Source organism: Oncorhynchus mykiss, chromosome 12, assembly GCF_013265735.2.
Source record: "Oncorhynchus mykiss isolate Arlee chromosome 12, USDA_OmykA_1.1, whole genome shotgun sequence".
In the NCBI taxonomy this organism is placed as follows: Eukaryota; Metazoa; Chordata; class Actinopteri; order Salmoniformes; family Salmonidae; genus Oncorhynchus; species Oncorhynchus mykiss.
The window spans coordinates 81487848-81511832 of record NC_048576.1 but is presented as its reverse complement, the minus strand read 5'-3'; the positions used below and the strand labels follow the sequence as shown (position 1 = coordinate 81511832).

The 23985-nt window shown below is 42.0% G+C and overlaps 1 protein-coding gene across 27 annotated transcripts in view; it reads right to left on the bottom strand.

Annotated features, from left to right (window-relative positions):
- The window catches only part of mybpc2a (myosin binding protein Ca), a 57524-nt gene that overhangs the window by 29041 nt on the left and 4498 nt on the right, over positions 1-23985 (bottom strand). For 5 of the 27 annotated variants that reach the window (XM_036938692.1, XM_036938697.1, XM_036938699.1 and 2 more), the window contains exons 2-5: positions 20570-20760; positions 4974-4994; positions 4469-4504; positions 4329-4334 (exon numbers count right to left, since the gene is read on the bottom strand). In XM_036938692.1, the coding sequence (XP_036794587.1) occupies positions 4329-4334; positions 4469-4504; positions 4974-4994; positions 20570-20591 (85 nt within the window). In that variant the 5' untranslated portion in view covers positions 20592-20760. Of the gene's footprint in view, positions 1-2116; positions 2138-2976; positions 2998-3884; positions 4009-4328; positions 4335-4468; positions 4505-4973; positions 4995-20569; positions 20761-23985 lie in introns of those variants that run through there. The other 22 variants (XM_036938695.1, XM_036938700.1, XM_036938703.1 and 19 more) reach the window with 12 other exon arrangements.

The following is a 23985-nucleotide window of genomic DNA, read 5'->3' as shown; positions in this document are numbered from 1 at the left end:
AAAACCTGTTTTGCTTTGTCATTATGGGGTATTGTGTGTAGATTTTTATTGAATACATTTTAGCACAAGACTGTTACGTAACAAAACGTTGAAAAAGTCAAGGGGTCTGAATACTTTCCCAATGCAATTAGCTACGTTAAATGGCGATCCTCCTGCGTACTTCTATCAAGTTTCTAATTGTGGGGCTGCACACGTCTGTATATTTTATCTTCGCAACTATAGAGGATTGGTATTTTGCCAAGCTTATTGTAGTTGCATACAGCATAGGGTGTAAATTAAGGCTTAACACATTGACTGAAAAGCTCTTACCCTCTGTATGGCTGGGCCTGTGTTAATGTTGCAGGCTGGGCCTGTGTTAATGTTGCAGGCTGGGCCTTTGTTAATGTTACAGGATGGGCCTGTGTTAATGTTACAGAATGGGCCTGTGTTAATGTTACAGGGTGGGCCTGTGTTAATGTTGCAGGCTGGGCCTGTGTTAATGTTACAGGGTGGGCCTGTGTTAATGTTGCAGGCTGGGCCTGTGTTAATGTTGCAGGCTGGGCCTGTGTTAATGTTACAGGATGGGCCTGTGTTAATGTTACAGGATGAGCCTGTGTTAATGCTACAGGATGGGCCTGTGTTAATGTTGCAGGCTGGGCCTGTGTTAATGTTGCAGGCTGGGCCTGTGTTAATGTTGCAGGCTGGACCTGTGTTAATGTTGCAGGCTGGGCCTGTGTTAATGTTGTAGGCTGGGCCTGTGTTAATGTTTCAGGCTGGGCCTGTGTTAATGTTACAGGATGGGCCTGTGTTATTGTTACAGGATGGGCCTGTGTTAATGTTACAGGATGGGCCTGTGTTAATGTTGCAGGCTGGGCCTGTGTTAATGTTACAGGATGGGCCTGTGTTAATGTTACAGGATGGGCCTGTGTTAATGTTACAGGATGGGCCTGTGTTATTGTTACAGGATGGGCCTGTGTTAATGTTACAGGATGGGCCTGTGTTAATGTTGCAGGCTGGGCCTGTGTTAATGCACCTTGTACGTACACAGACAAACACACACGCACGAACGCACACACTCTCCCACACACATTATGCACAAGTGACATGTTAGACCAGAAAACATCTTAGCCTCAGTAGCAAGCTGTTAATAAAAGATCATGAGGATTTAGGGGATACATTTAACTAACATGAGTTGTTAAGCATGAGGCACGCATTTTAAAAAGACAAACACACCACTCACACACAGTACAAGTGACATGTTAGGCCATCTATAATAGAAAATGATAACATATTAGGCAGGGGGTGAAATAACTTAGTAATGCTAGCATGATCGCCAGACACTCATACACACACACACACACACACACACACACGCACACACACGCACGCACGACTAGTAATGCTAGCATGGTGCACATTGCACACCCACTCTGTACAAGTAACACATCCAGACAGAAAAGCTTATCCTTTGGAGCAGGCTGGGCCTCTGTTAATTAAAATTATATGTTTTAATGTTAGCATGATGCAACTTGTACACACAAACAGGGCCGGCTCCAGGCATAAGCGTCAAAAGCGGTCACTTACGCCCCCCCCTCCCTAAAAACTATGTCGGGGTCTTAACCACCATTGATTTTGTTAGCCAACCAAATCTCGCTCAGGGCCCCCAACAGGCTAAAGCTGGTCCTGCACACAAGCACACACATCACAAACACATTTTACAAGTGACACAATAGGCCAGAAAAGCTCTTGCTATCTGTAACACCATCTGCTAATGAAAATGATAAGATATTAGGCAGGGCATTCATTGAGAATGAGTAGAATTAGAAAAACTGTTTTGTCCATTTGTAAAGCTAGCATGATGCACCTTATCCACACATACAGGTACACTTCCACATAACAGTATGCGCACACATTCAGCTAGAGAAGCACTTACCCTCTGCAGCAGGCTGGTTTTGGGGGATGAACTGAATAAGTAGTATTGCACCTTGTAAGCATTCACACACACACACACACACACACACACACACACACACACACACACACACACACACGTACACACACGTATATACACACACACACGCACACACACACACACACATTCCGTACAAGTGACATGTTAGGCCAGAAATGCTCTTACCCTCTATAGCAGACCGGTCTTCTGCCAAGAAAGTGAAGGGCTTTTAGAAGAGGAACTTGAGTAATTACTTAGTAAATATGGCATGGTTTACACACACACACCTGTTCATACAGAATGCTATCTTGATACATTGCATACACTCACGTAAGTATCACATTCAGCCAGAAAAGCTCTTACCCATTATAAATAAGAGGGTTTAAGGAACTGGACTTAAATGTTGAGTAGAGCTGCCTTACATAATGTAATATGAACTCACCTATACACATCCACAAACACATAGTGTACACAGACGCAACTAACACATTTAGCCAGAAAAGCTCTTACCCTCAGTAACAGGTTCGACCACTGTCAATACAATGACAGAATTTCAGTGATATGAACTAGACTGTACCAAATTATCTGAGTCTGTACCAAAGCTAGCATCAATGCAGTATGCATACAGATGTAGGTTCTTAATTTGACCACTCTTTTGTTGATCAAAATTTTCCTGCACGGCAGGAAATGCAAACTTGTCGTGCACTCAAGGTTTAAAAAGGCTTCCAAAGTTTGTAATTTCCACTTTAAAAACGTCAGACTTGATTTGCCTTAACGTAAAGTGTATCCCTACAAAAATATCCATGAATTATAATCAACATAATAATTCACATTTCCAGTTACTGCAGGATTATTTTCCTGCTGTAGCAATCTGGCTCAAATTAAAATCCTACATGTACACTCTCACACACACATACATTACTCGTATACCCACAAGCAAATGCCTCCACCATCTCTCTGATGAACTGTAGATAACACACTGACTTCAACTTAATGCTGTGTGTGTTATACATTGAAGGACCATATTAAGCCAGAACAGCTCTTACCCTCTACAGCAGGTTCGCCTTCTGTCAGTAAAGATAAACAGGGCTATCAGGGAGGACGACTGGACTTCATTGTTGAATAGAGCTGACATGATGCACGGTGTACACATACAGCATTCTCACAATATATGCAAACTTACCGTGTACACACACAACAACCCATGTGCTCGTGCTGCATACACTTATTTAAGTAATTCATTCAGCCACAAAAATGTTTCCCCTCTATAGCAGGCTGGGCCTCTGTTAATACACACAAATGGATTTCAGTAGGAGGTACTGGACTTAAGTCTGTATTGGAGCTAGCATTATGTACAGACAGTCACACGCACATACACACACACAGACGTACAAAAACAGATACAAACATACAACACGGACAAAAACCTATACCTGCACACATCCACATGCAATACATCCACAGATGACACAACAGAATAGCTCTAACCCTCTTCAGCAGGCTGGGCCTCTGCCACTAAAACGAGAGGATTTCAGTGTGGAGTAAGTGTGTAATAAAGGTGGTATACTGCATTAGCAGACACTCACACAAACTCACACACTGAGTACATGGAAATACACATCCGAAACGTTTCCTGAACAATCCTCCACGTATGCATGTATGTATACACTGTAACAAAAAGATGTTGATTCAACGTACAATTGTTTTTTGTGAGTTTGTTGAGCAAACTCACAATCCTATTGCAGCTGGTTGTTTTACAAATGTACGTTGATCCAACAGATGTTGTTTTTACAGAGTACACACACACAAAATAAAAAATAATAAACACACTCACACAGACCACACCACACACACGCACACCCAGATACATACACGCACCCAGAAACACACACTCCAGTGCTTGCCAAAATAACCCATATAACAAACATCACCTCAACCTTAACATAGCTCTTACCAACTGATTGGTGACCTGTTATCTCAGGTAACAAAGAAAACAGAATAAGAATCAGAAGAATAATGACTAATATATCATTTAAATGAATATAGTCTGCTTTGTCAGGCATAAACCAGTAGGATATTGTAATAGGCGTGAATATAAACATGTGAAGCCTAAGTTAAGTGTATTGGCGTTCTGTCTGATCAACACTGTCATGGTGCGTGGTGAGAATCATGCATGGCCACTGTCTCATCCCCACAGAAAGTTACTTCTGTGATTGGTCTTAGAGGCCTTACCATGATCCTCCGCTGGCTTCGCTGAGTGAGGGAAAACAGTTAACCGACATTACATTGGAATGATGAGGGGATGGTTATGCCCTACTGACTAACAAACACACACAAAGGGACATAGGTTAACACACACACACACACACACACACACACATGCCCTGTTCTCACCCACCCTTATCTGTAAAAATAAAATTTAAAAAAATAAAAAAGGAGAGAAATTGAATCAGACATTGATTTTAGTATAGGCCTAACCATTCATCAAAGTATTTCATGTATACGTATTTGTCATTCATTTGTTATGAGTGGACTCACCAGCAGGTGCTGCTGCAGCCTTATCTGTCTTGGCTGCTACAATTAAAGACAAACATATACAATAATGAATAACTCAGTGACATATGTTTTCATCAGTAGTATGTAAAGAGGGCAAAGGTTAGATTCCCACCATACCATCTCGAAAACATCATGGACCATTAAACTTACAATATAGTTGATATAATATAAAATAATCACCACTGTGAATTACCAATATTTGACTTCACACTGTGCAAACATGCATACATACAAACATTCACAAATGATTTGAATGCACATGTATTATGTAGAAGTCTAGATATGCATAATCCACGCATGCACACAGCACTGTAGTGTAAATTCAGAATGTTGATACATTAATGCATTCCCATGTACATTGTACATACAATATTATACCGGTACGTAGACACATAACACATAAATTCATACGATAAACAAATACATATTCTAATGTAACCACAGAGGAGTTGCACATTCACTCAACCTTGCTTTGTGCAGTTCTTACCAATTTCTTCAGGCTTTGCCTCTGGCAAAGAAAGAGTATTGGCATTGGAGTCAATGTAAGTACACTGTATATAGAAAAAAAGGTTGGCATTCATTGGGATGACTCATGTACTGGAGGCAGCTCTGCCATGTAGTCACTAGCTGGCACAGCCACAAAAACATAAAAGAATTAACCCTAACCTTAACCACACTGCTAACCTTACGCCTAACCCTAACCTTAAATTTATTTTTTACAATATATAGCTAATTTTGACTTTGTAGCTGGCCCATCTAGTGGATATCACTCAATTATGCCTCCAGGACAAGACTCATCCCAATAAACATCAACATGCTATAGAAACAGTGGCTACTGTGTGTATATTCTTGATAGAGATGGGAAGTTTTAAAGAGAAGATCATTTTTATTTTTTATTTCACCAGGTAGGCTAGTTGAGAACAAGTTCTCATTTACAACTGCGACCTGGCCAAGATAAATCAAAACAGTGCGACAAACAACAACACAGAGTTACACATGGAATAAACAAACATACAGTCAATAATACAATAGAAAAAGTCTATATACAGTGTGTGGAAATTAGGTAGGATAAGGGATGCAAGGCAATAAATAGGCCATAGTGGCGAAATAATTGCAATATAGCAATTAAACACTGGAGTGATAAATGTGCAGAAGATGAGTGTGCAAGTAGAGACACTGGGGTAGAAAGGAGCAAAATAAATAAAATAAATAACAGTATGAGGATGCGGTAGTTGGATGGGCTATTTACAGATGGGCTATGTACAGGTGCAGTGATCTGTGAGCTGCTCTGACAGCTGGTGCTTAAAGTTAGTGAGGGAGATATGAGTCTCCAGCTTCAGTGATTTTTGCAGTTCGTTCCAGTCATTGGCAGCAGAGAAATGGAAGGAAAGGCGGCCAAAGGAGGAATTGGCTTTGGGGGTGACCAGTGAAATATACCTGCTGGAGCACATGCTATGGGTTGGTGCTACTATGGTGACCAGTGAGCTGAGATAAGGAGGGGCTTTACCTAGTAAAGACTTATAGATGACCTGGAGCCAGTGGGTTTGGCGATAAATATGAAGCGAGGGCCAGCCAACGAGAGCATACAGGTCGCAGTGGTGGGTAGTATATGGGGCTTCGGTGACAAAACGGATGGCACTGTGATAGACTGCATCCAATTTGCTGAGTAGAGTGTTGGAGGCTATTAGGGTTTTGATAGGGTTTAAGACCCTATCAAAAGCATCTTAGTCTTGAGGCTGCGTTCTTTGATATTTTTCAGTAACTGACTATCCTACCGATCCTTGACTTTGGCGATGTCATTTACAATGACTGTAGAGATTAAGTCTTAGTTACTGGAAAAAAAACTGAACCACACAGTAACGGTAATGATCTCTGGCTCAAACTCTCGCCGGACACATGGATCTGCCATCCAAAGCTATAATTTGTACAGACAGTGTCCTTGTTCAGAGCACCTGTTAAAGTGATAACATAAATAGTCTCAGTGCCTTGGGGATTGTAGTCAGCTAAATCCATTAAACTACTCAACCACAGAATGTAGAACATCAACCAAGTCTCCCGAACTATCTCCATCTGATCAATCACAACTGACTTTTCAGAACTATTGTCCCATGAGTATACCGAACTGCGATTCTGAGATTTAAGCCTTGGCCTTGACACTCTGGTTGTGCTGAATGACCCTGGCTGTGTTCTCAGTGTTAGCATACTGATCAACTGACACATCTATTTTTGAAAAGGTTTGTTTTTCAGGCAGCAATATGTTAGCATTCTCAGCACATCTAGTTTTATTCCTGGCAACACCCACTGTCTTAGGTCTCAGGGGGTCTTTGACACGCAGGGCATTAAAAGCCTTCTTTAGCCCAGGTTCTGAGCCTTTTTTAGCAGGTCCAGTCCATAGATGGAGGGTAAGTGGGTCAGTGAAGTTCTGATGCTCCATTTGCTGCTCAGTCCACTATTGTTGACTGGGATGAGTGTTATGCATCATTGAGCACATGGCATGAGACGGTAAGCCCCGATGACAAGGCCTTGTGTACTAAGCTGGCACAAAGCATTTGTTTAACCACCCATCATGACATTGTTAAATGACACAGGATGAGTGGCTGTTGTGAAGCACGGGAAAAATATGGAACATGTAGTGACTATCACTGCATGGTCTCCTCTGTGACAACAGTGTAGAAGTCAGCAATCAAAATGACAAATCCTGTCCCTATACTACAGTATGTTCCAGGACGGTGGTTACCAGTCAAATCCCCTGTTCAGATTCCCATGAAAATGTATGATAGCAGAAATTGATAGATGAGACCATCCCTAGATTCCATTGCTAAATAAGATGCATTAGGATACTATAAAAACAGGCCGGAATTTGACAAGTGATTGTCTTTGGTTAGCCCAACACCCAACCCCTTCTCTCTTTCAGGCCTTCAGCCCAGTTTGGCCAAGGCTTCTCTCTGGTTACGACCTGTCAGCACTCTCTCTATCACAGGCCAGCTCAGTGTCTGTCTGTCTGTCTGTCTATCTGCCGTACTCATACCAAAAGTTCTAAGTACAGCGTTAAGTCATAGAGCGCGAGAGAGAGAGACAGACAGAATGACAGACAGACAGAAAAGATGAGAGCGAGAGAAAGAGAGAAAAGAGAGCCGAGAAATGAGAGAAAGTGAGAAGGAGCGAGAGGGAGAGGTAAATGAGAAAGGCCATCAGGGGTCAGATATGGTGAGAAGTGTTCAGTTGAGGGCTTGAGGGTCAGCTCCATCAGATTTAGTCATGGGAGAGATGGATACCATGGTGTATATTTAACAAATATCCTGTGAGATAGTTGATGAACCAGTGTTTGATTTCCTAAATTTCTCTACCCAAGCTGCCCCATCACTGTCAAGCCTTCCTCTAAATATATACTGAACAAAAATATAAATGCAACATGTAAAGTGTTGGTCCCATGTTTCATGAGTTGGAATAAAAGATCCCAGAAATTTTCCATACGCACAAAAAGGTTATATATCTCAAATTATGTGCACAAATCAGTTTACATCCCTGTTAGTGAGCATTTCTCCTTTGCCAAGATGGCATATCAAGAAGCTGATTAAACGGCATGGTCATTACACAGGTGCACCTTGTGCTGGGGACAATAAAAAGCCCCTCTAAAATGTGCAGTTTTGTCACACAACACAATGCCACAGATCTCATTTTGAGGGAGCGTGCAATTGGCATGCTGACTGCAGGAATGTCCACCAGAGCTGTTGCCAGATAATTTAATGTTCATTTCTCTACCATAAGCTGCATCCAACGTCGTTTTAGAGAATTTGACAGTACGTCCAACCAGCCTCAAAACCACGGACGTGGTCTGGGCGAGCAGTTTGCTGATGTCAATGTGAACAGAGTGCCCCATGGTGGTGGTGGGGTTATGGTATGGGCAGGCATAAGCTATGGACAATGAATACAATTGTGTTTTATCGATGGCAATTTGAATGCACATAGATATCATGACGAGATCCTGAGGCCCATTGTCGTGTCATTCAAGTGATGGAAAAAGTACCCAATTGTCATACTTGAGTAAAAGTAAAGATACCTTAATAGAAAACGTAAAATTGAAAGTCAACCAGTAAAATACTACTTGAGTAAAAGTCTGAAAGTATTTGGTTTTAAATATACTTAACTGTCAAAAGTAAATGTAAATGTTCAAATATAAGTAAAAGTACAAATCATTTCAAATTCTGTATATTAAGCAAACCAGATGGCGCCATTTTCTTGTTTTTATTTTATTTACGGATAGCCAGGGGTACACTCCAACACTCAGACATAATTTACAAACGAAGCATGTGTGTTTAGTGAGTCCACCAGATCAGAGGCAGTAGGGATGACCAGGGATATTCTCTTGATAATTGTGTGAATTGGAACCTTTTCCTGTCCTGCTAAGCATTCAAAATGTAACGAGTACTTTTGGGTGTCAGGGAAAATGTATGGAGTAAAAAGTATGTTATTTTCTTTAGGAATGTAGTGAAGTAAAAGTAAAAGTAGTCAAAAATATAAATAGTAAAGTAGGGTACAGATACCCCCCAAAAAACGACTTAGGTAGTAGTTGAAAGTATTTTTACACCACTGTCATTCATCCGCCTCCATCAACTCATGTTTCAGCATGATAATGCACAGCCCCATGTCGCAAGGATCTGTGCACAATTATTGGAATCTGAAAATGTCCCAGTTCTTCCATAGCCTGCATACTCACCAGACATGTCACCCATTGAGCATGTGTGGGATGCTCTGGATCAACGTGTACGACAGCCGTGTTCCAGTTCCTGCCAATATCCAGCAACTACACACAGCCATTGAAGAGGATTGGGACAACATTCCACAGGATACAATCAACAGCCTGATCAACTGTATGCGAAGGAGATGTATTGCGCCGCATGAGGCAAATGGTGGTCACACCAGATAGTGACTGGTTTTCTGATCCATGCCCCTACCTTTTCTTTAAGGTATCTGTGACCAAAATGCATATCTGTTTTCCCAGTCATGTGAAATCCATAGATTAGGGCCTAATGATTTTATTCCAATTGACTGATTTCCTTATATGAACTTTAACTCAGTAACATCTTTGAAATTGTTGCCTGTTGCGTTAATATTTTTGTTCAGTATATATACACACACACACACACACACACACACACACACACGTATATACATACATATATATATATATATATATATATATATATATATATACATATATGACGGAGGATATGTCTTCTCTCTGTATTCATGCCTCAGCCTCACTGCTCTGAAAAGTGGTGCTTCATCATATTATATTATCATCATCATTTGAGATTAACATATTAAATCAGGGACAAATCAAAATGGCAAGTTCTTTACCATTCAATAAGAAATGGAAATGCATGGGGGGGGCATTTGGCTTTTGAACTATGCTATAAATGTAAATGAAAGTGCACGTCTTCACTCACAGGGTTATATGGATTAAGGATATCATATTCTTTCTCAAAATATACAGAATCTTTCAACATTTGTACCAGGTAGCCTGAGTATGTATTTTATATATATATATATATATATATATGAAAGTATTCGGCCCCCTTGAACTTTGCGACCTTTTGCCACATTTCAGGCTTCAAACATAAAGATATAAAACTGTATTTTTTTGTGAAGAATCAACAACAAGTGGGACACAATCATGAAGTGGAACGACATTTATTGGATATTTCAAACTTTTTTAACAAATCAAAAACTGAAAAATTGGGCGTGCAAAATTATTCAGCCCCTTTACTTTCAGTGCAGCAAACTCTCTCCAGAAGTTCAGTGAGGATCTCTGAATGAGCCAATGTTGACCTAAATGACTAATGATGATAAATACAATCCACCTGTGTGTAATCAAGTCTCCGTATAAATGCACCTGCACTGTGATAGTCTCAGAGGTCCGTTAAAAGCGCAGAGAGCATCATGAAGAACAAGGAACACACCAGGCAGGTCCGAGATACTGTTGTGAAGAAGTTTAAAGCCGGATTTGGATACAAAAAGATTTCCCAAGCTTTAAACATCCCAAGGAGCACTGTGCAAGCGATAATATTGAAATGGAAGGAGTATCAGACCACTGCAAATCTACCAAGACCTGGCCGTCCCTCTAAACTTTCAGCTCATACAAGGAGAAGACTGATCAGAGATGCAGCCAAGAGGCCCATGATCACTCTGGATGAACTGCAGAGATCTACAGCTGAGGTGGGAGACTCTGTCCATAGGACAACAATCAGTCGTATATTGCACAAATCTGGCCTTTATGGAAGAGTGGCAAGAAGAAAGCCATTTCTTAAAGATATCCATAAAAAGTGTTGTTTAAAGTTTGCCACAAGCCACCTGGGAGACACACCAAACATGTGGAAGAAGGTGCTCTGGTCAGATGAAACCAAAATTGAACTTTTTGGCAACAATGCAAAACGTTATGTTTGGCGTAAAAGCAACACAGCTGAACACACCATCCCCACTGTCAAAATGGTGGTGGCAGCATCATGGTTTGGGCCTGCTTTTCTTCAGCAGGGACAGGGAAGATGGTTAAAATTGATGGGAAGATGGATGGAGCCAAATATAGGACCATTCTGGAAGAAAACCTGATGGAGTCTGCAAAAGACCTGAGACTAGGACGGAGATTTGTCTTCCAACAAGACAATGATCCAAAACATAAAGCAAAATCTACAATGGAATGGTTCAAAAATAAACATATCCAGGTGTTAGAATGGCCAAGTCAAAGTCCAGACCTGAATCCAATCGAGAATCTGTGGAAAGAACTGAAAACTGCTGTTCACAAATGCTCTCCATCCAACCTCACTGAGCTCGAGCTGTTTTGCAAGGAGGAATGGGGAAAAAATTCAGTCTCTCGATGTGCAAAACTGATAGAGACATACCCCAAGCGACTTACAGCTGTAATCGCAGCAAAAGGTGGCACTACAAAGTATTAACTTAAGGGGGCTGAATAATTTTGCACGCCCAATTTTTCAGTTTTTGATTTGTTAAAAAAGTTTGAAATATCCAATAAATGTCGTTCCACTTCATGATTGTGTCCCACTTGTTGTTGATTCTTCACAAAAAAATACAGTTTTATATCTTTATGTTTGAAGCCTGAAATGTGGCAAAAGGTCGCAAAGTTCAAGGGGGCCGAATACTTTCGCAAGGCACTGTGTATATATATATATATATACACACACTCTCTCAGCTCTCTCCCCCTCGACTTCTCCCTCACTCTCTCTCTCTTTTGAAGGGTAACCTCTGTGGAATGTTCTTAATCTCTCTTGACATTTCCCCCTCTTCCTTCTCTCTGTGTGCTTCTCCTCCCTCAGATACAGTAGTAGTATGCCATAGACATTCTACTGCCATGTGTGGCCTCATTTTATACATCACCCTCAAAGGCTTAATCTTTGAAGTGTTCGCTAATTTCATCACTGACCCAGCTCACATTAGCAAGAGTTGTCTTAAAGAGTTGAATCTGTGATATCTTGAAAAGAACATGTTTGTTTTATACTACCATTAGAGTTATATATTTTAGCCTTGCGGTAATGCATCTACAGTATGCTTGGTGAGGATTCCTTTTCCTAAGCCAATGTTAGAGAGCTTCTGAAATACCTGCCTATAGGCTCTTTAATGTAGAGGCCGACATTGGAGTAGAGAAGCAGGTATGGGGAGTTGAACATTTAATGAGGAACAGACATGGAACAAGGCAGGAACAGCGTCAGCACATGGGTAACACAATGACATACGAACATTAATCCATTAATTAAACAGAGCTTGAGACAGACAGATATAAGGGAGGTAATGACACAGGTGATTGAGTCCAGGTGAGACCAATAATTGCTGATGCGCATGACAGGGGAAGGCAGGTGTGCGTGATGCTGGGGAGCCTGGTGCCTTCGAGCGCCAGGGAGGGGGAGAGGGAGCAGGCGTGACACTTTAACACGTCTACAACCGTGAGTTAAAGGCAACATGTTGTGTTAATGGTGCTTGGTGACCCTCACAACACCACAGAGATATCTACAACCTATAGACGTGTGACATACGTCTGACATACAGTGCATTCAGAAAGTATTCAAACCCCTTCCCTTCTTCCAAAAATGTTTAGGTTACAGCCTTATTCTAAAACGTTTTCAATTGTTATTTTCTCCAATCAATGTACACACAATACCCCATAAAGGCAAAGCAAAAACAGGTTTTAGAAATGTTTGCAAATGTATATAAAAAATATTACATTTACATAAGAATTCAGACCCTTTACTCAGTATTTTGTTGAAGTACCTTTGGCAGCGATTACAGTCTCAAGTCTTCTTGGGTATGACGTTACAAGCTTGGCACACCTGTATTTGGAGAGTTTCTCCCATTCTTCTCTGCAGATCCTCTCAAGCTCTGTCAGGTTCGATGGGGAGCATCGCTGCACAGCTATTTTCAGGTCTCTCCAGAGATGTTCGATCAGGTTCAAGTCCAGGCTCTGGCTGGGCCACTCAAGGACACTCAGAGACTTGTCCCGAAGCCACTCCTGCGTTGTCTTGGCTGCTTAGGGTCGTTGTCCTGTTGGAAGGTAAACCTTCGCCCCAGTTTGAGGCCTGAGCACTCTGGAGCAGGTTTTCATCGAGGATCTCTCTGTACTTTGCTCCGTTCATCTTTCCCTCGATCCGGACTAGTCTCCCAGTCCCCGCCGCTGAAAAACATCCTCACAACATGATGCTGCCACCACCATGCTTCACCGTAGTGATGTTACCAGGTTTCCTCCAGACATGACGCTTGGCATTCAGGCCAAAGAGTTCAATCTTGGTTTCATCAGACCAGACAATCTTGTTTCTCATGGTTTGACAGTCCTTTAGGTGCCTTTTGGCAATCTCCAAGCAGGCTGTCGTGCCTTTTACTGAGGAGTGGCTTACATCTGGCAACTCTACCATAAAGGCCTGATTAGTGGAGTGCTGCAGAGATGGTTGTCCTTCTGGAAGGTTCTCCCATCTCCACAGAGAAACTCTGGAGCTCTGTCAGAGTGACCATCGAGTTCTTAGTCACCTCCCTGACAAAGGTCCTTCTCCTTTGATTGCTCAGTTTGGCCGGGCGGCCAGCTCTAGGAAGAGTCCTGGTGGTTCAAACTTCTTCAATTTAAGAATGATGGAGGCCACTGTGTTCTTGTGGACCTTCAATGTTGCAGAAATGTTCTGGTACCCTTCCCCAGATCTGTGCCTCGACACAATCCTGTCTCAGAGCTCTACAGACAATTCCTTCGACCTCATGGCTTGGTTTTTGCTCTGACATGCACTGTCAACTGTGGGACCTTATATAGACAGGCTTTTCCAAATCATGTCCAATCAATTGAATTGACCACAGGTGGACTCCAATCAAGTTGAAGAAACATCTCAAGGATGATCAATAGAAACAGGATGCACCTGAACTCAATTTCGAGTCTCATAGCAAAGGGTCTGAACACTTATGTAAATAAGGTATCTATTTTTTATTTGTAATACATTTGCCAACATTTCTAAAAAAACAGTTTTTGCTTTGTCATTATGGGCTATTGTGTGTAGATTGATTAGGAAAACAATGAATTTAATCAATTTTAGAATAAAGCTGTAACGTAACAACATGTGGAAAAAGTCAAAGGGTCTGAATACTTCCCGAATGCACTGTACATGTCTCATTACTCATAACATTACTCACATGTGATGCTGCACACCCAAAAAAATCCTGCATATTAGTATGGGAGAGTGAGTTAAGTTGAGCCAAAGGGGTTTATTCCATCATTTCATGGAAGAAATCACATGGAAAAAGAAGTAAGCAAGTTAGGTCCAAACAGGTGATTTTCACCAAATCAAATTAATTTATTGTGTTAAGAGGTTTCATGATGCTTGTTTCTAAACCAAAGTAGATCATTTTAAGATTGTTCTATACATCAGTTGTGGTCTCTATAAACTTCAATATGAGGACCTAAACCTAACCTCCTGTGTGGGCTATTAAAGTCCAAATGTTCAGTGTTAGTAGTTGTATCTAGTATTGTACTTCAATTAGTAATTATATTTCTAAGTGCATAACCTACAGTACATACAGTATGTGATACAAATAAACATCTTTATCTAGACATGTGCTTGTTTATCTATAAAGTCACCATGGTATAATACGCAGGTTGGAATGTATTGTCATGAATCTTACCCTGGATGCAGTTCTGAAGTGTGGTCACTAGCTGGCACAGTCACAAAGCCATCAAAACCTAACCCTAACCACACTGCTAACCCGAATGCCTAACCCTATAACCTTAAATTATGACCAAAAAGGTCATTATTTTCATTCATTTTTACGATACAGACGATTTTGACTTTGCAGCTGGCCCATCTACTGGAAAAAGCTCAGTTCTGAATACGGGGCAAGATTAATGAAAATCAACGTCAACCTGCGTATAATGCAGGCATTTTCACATTTTCATAAATATATTCAACTATAGCACCAAGTGGGAATATTCACATAAGGACTCAAGAGGAGATTTATATTCAAAGGGTCTATTTATACTGCTGTGCGTGTGGTGGAGTATCAATGGTATTATTGGCATTTGGCGGGCATCTATGCTGGGGGCAGAGTGTGACTGATGGAGTTTCATCATTTTATGATGAGGATGAAGAGAGTGATGCTTTTGGCAGCATGGGAGTACACTTAAGCCTCTGCTCTCTATATCGCTCCATCATTTGGCGGTTTTATTTGACAGTTCCGATGATATGAGTTATAGAGGTATATATGTCATAGTGTTTTCTGGACAAAGGCAGAAGGAGGGGGCATATTCTAAGGAGTAGTAGTAGGGGGGTAGGGAAGGTGGCATGGTGGAGGGAGAGTAAGTTGAATGAATACCATAACATATATGCAGGCCTATATTGCTGGCATCAGGTCTTGCTATGAATAGCATTAATACCACTCTAATGTAGTATTTATTTGTGGTTGTAACTTGGCGGAGGTTGTGGTGGGTCTCAGCCAGGTGTATTTGTTTCCACTGTGCAGTAGTTGTGCTGTGTAATTGCTGCAGCTGTCTTTTAACACAGCATGTGTGGGCTATAGAAGTCACTGGGTTGGCAACTATAACTTCACCTGTTTAACGAACCACTTTCATGTTTTCCAACATGGCAACAGGAAGAGGTGGGAGGACATTTAGTAGGGTACTACAGTACTGAGGTAAGCCTGTAAGGGAGCATAGGAAGGGAGGGGAGAGAACCTGGGAAGGAACCTGGGAGGGTAGTATATCACACCGTATTTTATTAGACAGTAATGATGATAAGAATTATAGCCTGTATGCATTCCTCAAGTGATGTCTTTCTCCGCTACCCCTCCCCCATCTGCAGGCACGCGTCTGGGGTGAAGGTCTATAGTGGAGGAGAGAGGATGAGACATGGTAATAGGAGTGGTAGAGAAGTAAACGGAGAGAGGACAATACCAAATACTATTTGGTATTGTCGGAAATATGTATTTTAGAACGTCCTGTAAATAGAAAGCTTTCAACAAAAACCACTTTGGCACAGAGGAAAATGACACCTCTTTAGGGAAGTAGAATCTGCAGAATGGAATAAACGAGACCCCATAAATATCATCCCAAACTGTCTTCTATCTTTTCCATTCATCTCCATTCATTACCATCTCTCTCCATGCCTTACCAGAGGGCGCTTAAAATAGGTCTGGCTCAAAGCGCAGAAAAACACTTTTACATTAGAGGACATTACCAAATACTACTGCCAGTGTTCCTATCCGCCACAAAATGCTTACGGAGTGTTTATAAAGTCTTAGTTAATGACATATTGGGGCTTAACGGTTCACACTCTGATTGTGAACTCCTCTGGCTCTCTGTTGACTCTGCATCTGTCTGTAATCCATCAAGCCAGAGCTGCATACATGGGGGGGTATGGTGAAGGCCCTGGTATGAGGTAATGCTATACTCACTGCCTCGGTTTCATGAGGGCAGGGTGTAGAAGAGGAGGCTCAGGAGAAGCCAGTCTTTCCCTGCCACTCTGTCCAAGCAGCAGGGCCCAGTCCAGAAGGGGTGGAAAGGGGTGTGGGGAGGGGTGTGGGTAGAGCGGGTCAGTGGCAGTCGGTGCCATTTAAGATTAGGGAGGACGGTTCATTTTAAGGGCCTTAATTCTATTACAGTATATTGGATGACTGTCATTCATATTCCTTTCACCAAGCTCCGTGTAACAGCGATAGGTTTAGACTACGGCGTGATATTTGAATTTGTCCTATACCCATCATGAGGTTGCTACATCCTAGCCTACAAATTAAAGTTTAACATAGGTGCACAGGTCAAGAGACAAATTGGTCTAATCAACGTGACAGACAGTGACACATTCAATACAGCATTGCACACTCTTGCCTGCACCTAACTGATCTAGGGTGTAATCATTAGTCCAAACAGTTTAAAAACATTATGTTTTGCAACTAAAACAAGTTTTTATTGGACAAATACAGATAGGTCCATCCCGTTTAGTTCCATTTGCTTCTGTTTAAGAAACATTTTGCAACAGAATTGGTGGAATGAATACACCCCTGATCACACAGTTCACTTTCATAGCAGCCATACAAACAGCATCATCACATCTACTCACTCTCCTCCTTTCACATTTTCCCTTCACTTGAGGACTTCAGTGCACAACACAACAGCTGTCTGTGACCAGGCGAAAAAACCTTTCCAAGCCAAACCTTCATACCATAAGTACTACACACAGTCTGCATCGTTGTCACCATATTAGCTAACGTCAACATATGCGACTTGACCAAAAGTATGTGGACACCTGCTCGTCGAACATCTCATTCCAAAATCATCGGCATTAATATGGAGTTGGTCACCCCTTTGCTGCTATAACAGCCTCCACTCTTCTGGGAAGGCTTTCCACTAGATGTTGGAACATTGTTGCGGGGACTTGCTTCCATTCAGCCACAAGAGCATTAATGAGGTCGGGCACTGATGTTGGGTGATTAGGTCATGCTGAAACAGGAAAAGAATGTCATTGCATGCTGTAGCATTAAGATTTCCCTTCACTGGATCTAAGGGGCCTAGCCCGAACAATGAAAAACAGACCATTATTTCTCCTCTAACAAACTTTATAGTTGGCACTATGCATACGGGCAGGTAGCGTTCTCCTGGCATCCACCAAACCCAGATTCATACATTCGACTGCCAGATGGTGAAGTGTGATTCATTATTCCAGACAACGTGTTTCCACTGTTCCTTAATTTCCTTAGTTCCTTAGTTTCAACAAAATTAATTTGTTCAAAACTGTTCAACTATTGTCTTTCTCTTTGAGTCAATTACTCACCACATGTTATGCACTGCAGTGCTATAGCTAGCTGTAGCTTATACTTTCAGTTTTAGATTAATTCTCTGATCCATGGACAACATGTCAGTTCATGCTGCAAGAACTCTGATAGGTGGGAGGACGTCCTCCGGAAGTTGTCATAATTACTGTATAAGTCTATGGAAGGGGGTGAGATCCATGAGCCTCCTAAGTTTTGTATTGAAGTCAATGTATCCAGAGGAGGATGGAAAATAGCTGTCCTCTGGCTACACCATGGTGCTACCCTACAGAGTGCTGTTAAGGCTACTGTAGACCTTCACAGAGTGATTTCATCAGTTATTTGGTGACGTGAATATCTTTAGTAGAGTTTTATCTAAAAACGATCACTTTTAAATGTTTCACTATTTGTTTTAATTTTTATTCACTGATTAGGATGGTTCTCCCCTTCTGAAGAGCCTCCACTTGAAGGGGTCATGAAACCCTAAACTTTCACTAATCAAATGGCCCCACCGCAAAACACGTTGGTGGGATATCATAACACTCTATTAGGGACATTTCCCTGCACCGGTCTACTGCTCCAGACCTCCAGGGAGGGGGGTGTAAAGATGCTGATCTTTCACTGCATTACAGCGGATAATTAATTGTGTTATTTTCGCTCCCCTGATGAAGGGAAGCAGCGTCAACAAACAACTCTTCACCTGTTATCACCCCTCATATTGCCTGAGTGTAATTGATACCATGATGTGTCTCACAATCATATACTGTATGTCCAAAACACAAGACATTCATGGCTAATCATTAATATCTCTGATAAAATATTAATATTTTCCACAACACTAGGTTGACCAAGCTTAGGTATTCCCTCTCTGGTATGCTCAATCCCCTTCCTCAGGCTAAGCACACAGGCTGCAGAACTATTCTTAATGCTGTTTATCGGGAAGCGTGCTTTCTCCATGTCCCAGTGGCTTCTTGAGTACCAGACAGTCATCATGGGGGAGGGGAAGGCTCCGGGGCTGAGTTGAAGTTCAAAGGGGGGGGGGCAAGGATTGGGGTTGGTGGAAAAGTAAGGGAGTGCAGTCTAAAGGATGGAATTAATGTGGTGACAGGAACACGATCTACATGATGTCATGATGCTAGATTGGCAACACATGGCTGAGACATAAAGAAATTGGTGTGGGATTACTCTGAGCCAGCCAGGCAGGCAGTATAAACAGGAATAACAGTGGTGAAACGAAGGGTGTGTAAGGTAAGATGACAGAGTACAGTAAAAAAATTATGAAACATATAGTAAATACAGCACAAGATACTGTATGTCCTTTGAATACATTTACTGTATATAGTTAATAGTCTATGGTAAGGATCCAAACAGGCCACATTAATCGGTTAGCCCAATGAAAGAGTTCAGTAGGGGTGTAAGTGAAGTAGACAGGCAATCAGGGTCAGATTGAGCCTCTGAGGTGCAGAGAAGTGACGTGAAGAGGTCACACCTGACATGGCATAACCTCCTCCGACACTTCATCTCGTTCATATTTCTCCCCTCATCTTATCGGTATGCTTTACTATGCTACTGCTCTACTCTGTTCTTCCACACTACACTCTTAGAAAAAAGAGTTTCAAAAGGGTTTTTCAGCTGTCCCCATAGGAGAACCCTTTTTGGTTCCAGGCAGAACCCTCTGTAGAAAGGGTTATACATGGAACCCAAAAGGGTTCTTCAAAGGGTTCTCCTATGGGGAAAGCCCAATAACCCTTTAAGGTTCTAGATAGCACCTTTCTTTCTAAGAATGATTCTTCTCCCTCCCTCCCTCTTTGAGTCTCTCAAATGTCCTGTTGCCATGTGATTTACAGTGCCTTAAGGTCACTGTTGAAAAGAGACCATGACATATTTTAGATCCCCTCAGATAGACAAACATTACTACATACGGGCAATAAATTTCACTGACACTTATGGCAATGTTTTGTCAACAGATGCCGGAGCTGCAATGTCTAGGTCTTCATAACAACTAATTCCATGCATAAAAGACCTACGTATTGCTGGTGTTAATGCTGTCTGAATATAGGCCAACAATGTATAAGTCCTCACACTTGAACCCCTTTTCCCCCATATCAACAGTGTGGGTCTATTACAGACATGGGAAGACTTTGTGGTGTAAAAGAGCACAGATCTGTGCAAATAATAACATGAACCTTTTATAATCTATAACCTAATTTTAACAGATATGTGCTATTTTCAATAGTGCCAAATCAATGGTTTGTAGATGTTCAGTAGATCAAATATCTATCAACAACATTTTAACTAACTATCACTCGGACCATAGACCTAACTTAACCCTTATCATAATGTCTATAATAATAAAAGTTCCAAACTAACTATTGAGACGAGATAGGCCTCTACCTTGACACTGCCCGGACTCTCCACCATCACAAAAACATGCAGATTCTCACTATCTTTCCTGCCATCCACTTTTCTCTTTACCTCACTCTACCTTCATAATGAATGCAACCTATGTGAATTCAGATGATTTCATCACTTTGTCATGCTTATCGTAACATTTCCCAACAGATATGCCAATAAACTTCATATATTACTACTTTGAACGCTATGGGGGTATAAAGTGAAAAACAACAACGTATCCCAATATCAACAACATACTATCATACGTAGGGAACCAGCCTATGGGAGTAGTAGAGAGTCTGTCTCGGTCGATGACAGGAAGAACACTGACCAATATAGATACACAGAAGTCCAAAGAGGACACTAGCTGTACAACAGTACTGAAGCTTATGATGTGTATGACCTGCTTACCTGGCTTCTTGGCTTCGGGCATAGCTGCGATAGTGTGTCTATCTCTTCCTTCGACTGTGTCTTCCTCACTCCTTGTCTGTTAGTGTCTGCTTTTCCTCCTTCATCCCTTTTTATTCCCTCCTCCCTCTCCACTTCAGTCCCCCTCCCCAGGAAAAGACTGTCAGATGACACCTAGAGGGGATCCAGGAGCTCTGAGGAAAGAAGGAAGGGGTAGAGGGTGAGAAGGAAAGGAAGACAACATAGAGGTGAATGGGGGTTGGATGCAGTAATGAAGAGGACAACCGGGCTGGAAACTGTTAATTGGTTAACACGGTAGGGCAGGAGCCAGCCCATTACCTAATTGATTTACACACCGATTAGCATTGATTGACAGGTTGATTGTCTGACTGTTCTCTATATCACTTTTGACTGTCTAACACAAGACACCTTAGGCAAGTTTCCATTGACCCAGGTTTATCCAACAAAATCAGTGGTGCCCCACCTGTTTAGTGAAGACATTAAAACTATGAAATAACACATATGGAATCATGTCGTAACCAATTTTGTTTTCATCAAATCAAAATATAATTTAGATTCTTCAAAGTAGCCACCTTTTGTGTTGATGACAGCTTTGCACACTCTTGGCATTTTCTCAACCAGCTTCAAGAGGGATGCTTTTCCAACAGTCTTGAAGGAGTTCCCATATATGCTGAGCACTTGTTGGCTGCTTTTCCTTCACTCTGCAGTCCAACTCATCCCAAACCATCTCAATTGGGTTGAGGTGGGGTGGTTGTGGAGGCCAGGTCATCTGATGCAGCACTCCATCACCTTCTTGGTCAAATAGCCCTTACACAGCCTGGAGGGGTGTTTTGGGTCATTGTCCTGTTGAAAAATAAATGGTAGGCCCACTAAGCGCAAACCAGATGGGATGGTGTGTCGCTGCAGAATGCTGTGGTAGCCATGCTGGTTAAGTGTACCTTGAATTCGAAATAAATCACTGTCGGTGTCACTAGCAAAGCTCCCCCACACCATCACACCTTCTCCTCCATGCTTCACGGTGGGAACCACACACGAGGAGATAATTCGTTCACCTACTCTGCGTCTCACAAAGACACGGCGGTTGGAACCAAAAATCTATAATTTGGACTCCACCGGTCTAATGTCCTTTGCTCGTGTTTCTTGGTCCGATTCACACAGTCTCCTTTGAACAGTTGATGTTGAGGTATGTCTGTTACTTGAACTCTATGAAGCATTTACTTGGGCTGCAATCTGAGGTGCAGTTAACTCTAATAAACGTATCCTCTGCAGCAGAGGTAACTCTGGCTCTTCCTTACCTGTGGCGGTCCTCATAAGAGCCAGTTTCATCATAGCGCTTGATGGTTTTTGCAACTGCACTTGAAGAAACTTTCAAAGTTCTTGAAATGTTGAAATGTTGAAATGTTGAAGTGATTTAAACATCAGCTGATGTTCTGAAAGAGCTGCAAAATCTGGACCCCTACAAATCAGCCGGGCTAGACAATCTGGACCCTTTCTTTCTAAAATTATCTGCCGAAATTGTTGCCACCCCTATTACTAGCCTGTTCAACCTCTCTTTCGTGTCGTCTGAGATTCCCAAAGATTGGAAAGCAGCTGCGGTCATCCCCCTCTTCAAAGGGGGGGACACTCTTGACCCAAACTGCTACAGACCTATATCTATCCTACCATGCCTTTCTAAGGTCTTCGAAAGCCAAGTCAACAAACAGATTACCGACCATTTTGAATCTCACCATACCTTCTCTGCTATGCAATCTGGTTTCAGAGCTGGTCATGGGTGCACCTCAGCCACGCTCAAGGTCCTAAACGATATCTTAACCGCCATCGATAAGAAACATTACTGTGCAGCCGTATTCATTGATCTGGCCAAGGCTTTCGACTCTGTCAATCACCACATCCTCATCGGCAGACTCAACAGCCTTGGTTTCTCAAATGATTGCCTCGCCTGGTTCACCAACTACTTCTCTGATAGAGTTCAGTGTGTCAAATCTGAGGGTCTGTTGTCCGGACCTCTGGCAGTCTCTATGGGGGTGCCACAGGGTTCAATTCTTGGACCGACTCTCTTCTCTGTATACATCAATGAGGTCGGTCTTGCTGCTGGTGAGTCTCTGATCCACCTCTACGCAGACGACACCATTCTGTATACTTCCGGCCCTTCTTTGGACACTGTGTTAACAACCCTCCAGGCAAGCTTCAATGTCATACAACTCTCCTTCCGTGGCCTCCAATTGCTCTTAAATACAAGTAAAACTAAATGCATGCTCTTCAACCGATCACTACCTGCACCTACCCGCCTGTCCAACATCACTACTCTGGACGGCTCTGACTTAGAATACGTGGACAACTACAAATACTTAGGTGTCTGGTTAGACTGTAAACTCTCCTTCCAGACCCATATCAAACATCTCCAATCCAAAGTTAAATCTAGAATTGGCTTCCTATTTCGCAACAAAGCATCCTTCACTCATGCTGCCAAACATACCCTTGTAAAACTGACCATCCTACCAATCCTCGACTTTGGCGATGTAATTTACAAAATAGCCTCCAATACCCTACTCAACAAATTGGATGCAGTCTATCACAGTGCAATCCGTTTTGTCACCAAAGCCCCATATACTACCCACCATTGCGACCTGTACGCTCTCGTTGGCTGGCCCTCGCTTCATACTCGTCGCCAAACCCACTGGCTCCATGTCATCTACAAGACCCTGCTAGGTAAAGTCCCCCCTTATCTCAGCTCGCTGGTCACCATAGCATCTCCCACCTGTAGCACACGCTCCAGCAGGTATATCTCTCTGGTCACCCCCAAAACCAATTCTTTCTTTGGCCGTCTCTCTTTCCAGTTCTCTGCTGCCAATGACTGGAACGAACTACAAAAATCTCTGAAACTGGAAAAACTTATCTCCCTCACTAGCTTTAAGCACCAACTGTCAGAGCAGCTCACAGATTACTGCACCTGTACATAGCCCACCTATAATTTAGCCCTATCAACTACCTCTTTCCCAACTGTATTTAATTTATTTATTTATTTTGCTCCTTTGCACCCCATTATTTTTATTTCTACTTTGCACATTCTTCCATTGCAAAACTACCATTCCAGTGTTTTACTTGCTATATTGTATTTACCTTGCCACCAAGGCCTTTTTTTGCCTTTACCTCCCTTCTCACCTCATTTGCTCACATTGTATATAGACTTGTTTATACTTTATTATTGACTGTATGTTTGTTTTACTCCATGTTAACTCTGTGTTGTTGTATCTGTCGAACTGCTTTGCTTTATCTTGGCCAGGTCGCAATTGTAAATGAGAACTTGTTCTCAACTTGCCTACCTGGTTAAATAAAGGTAAAAAAAAAAACAAAAAAAAATATTCTGGATTGACTGACCTTCATGTCTTAAAGTAATG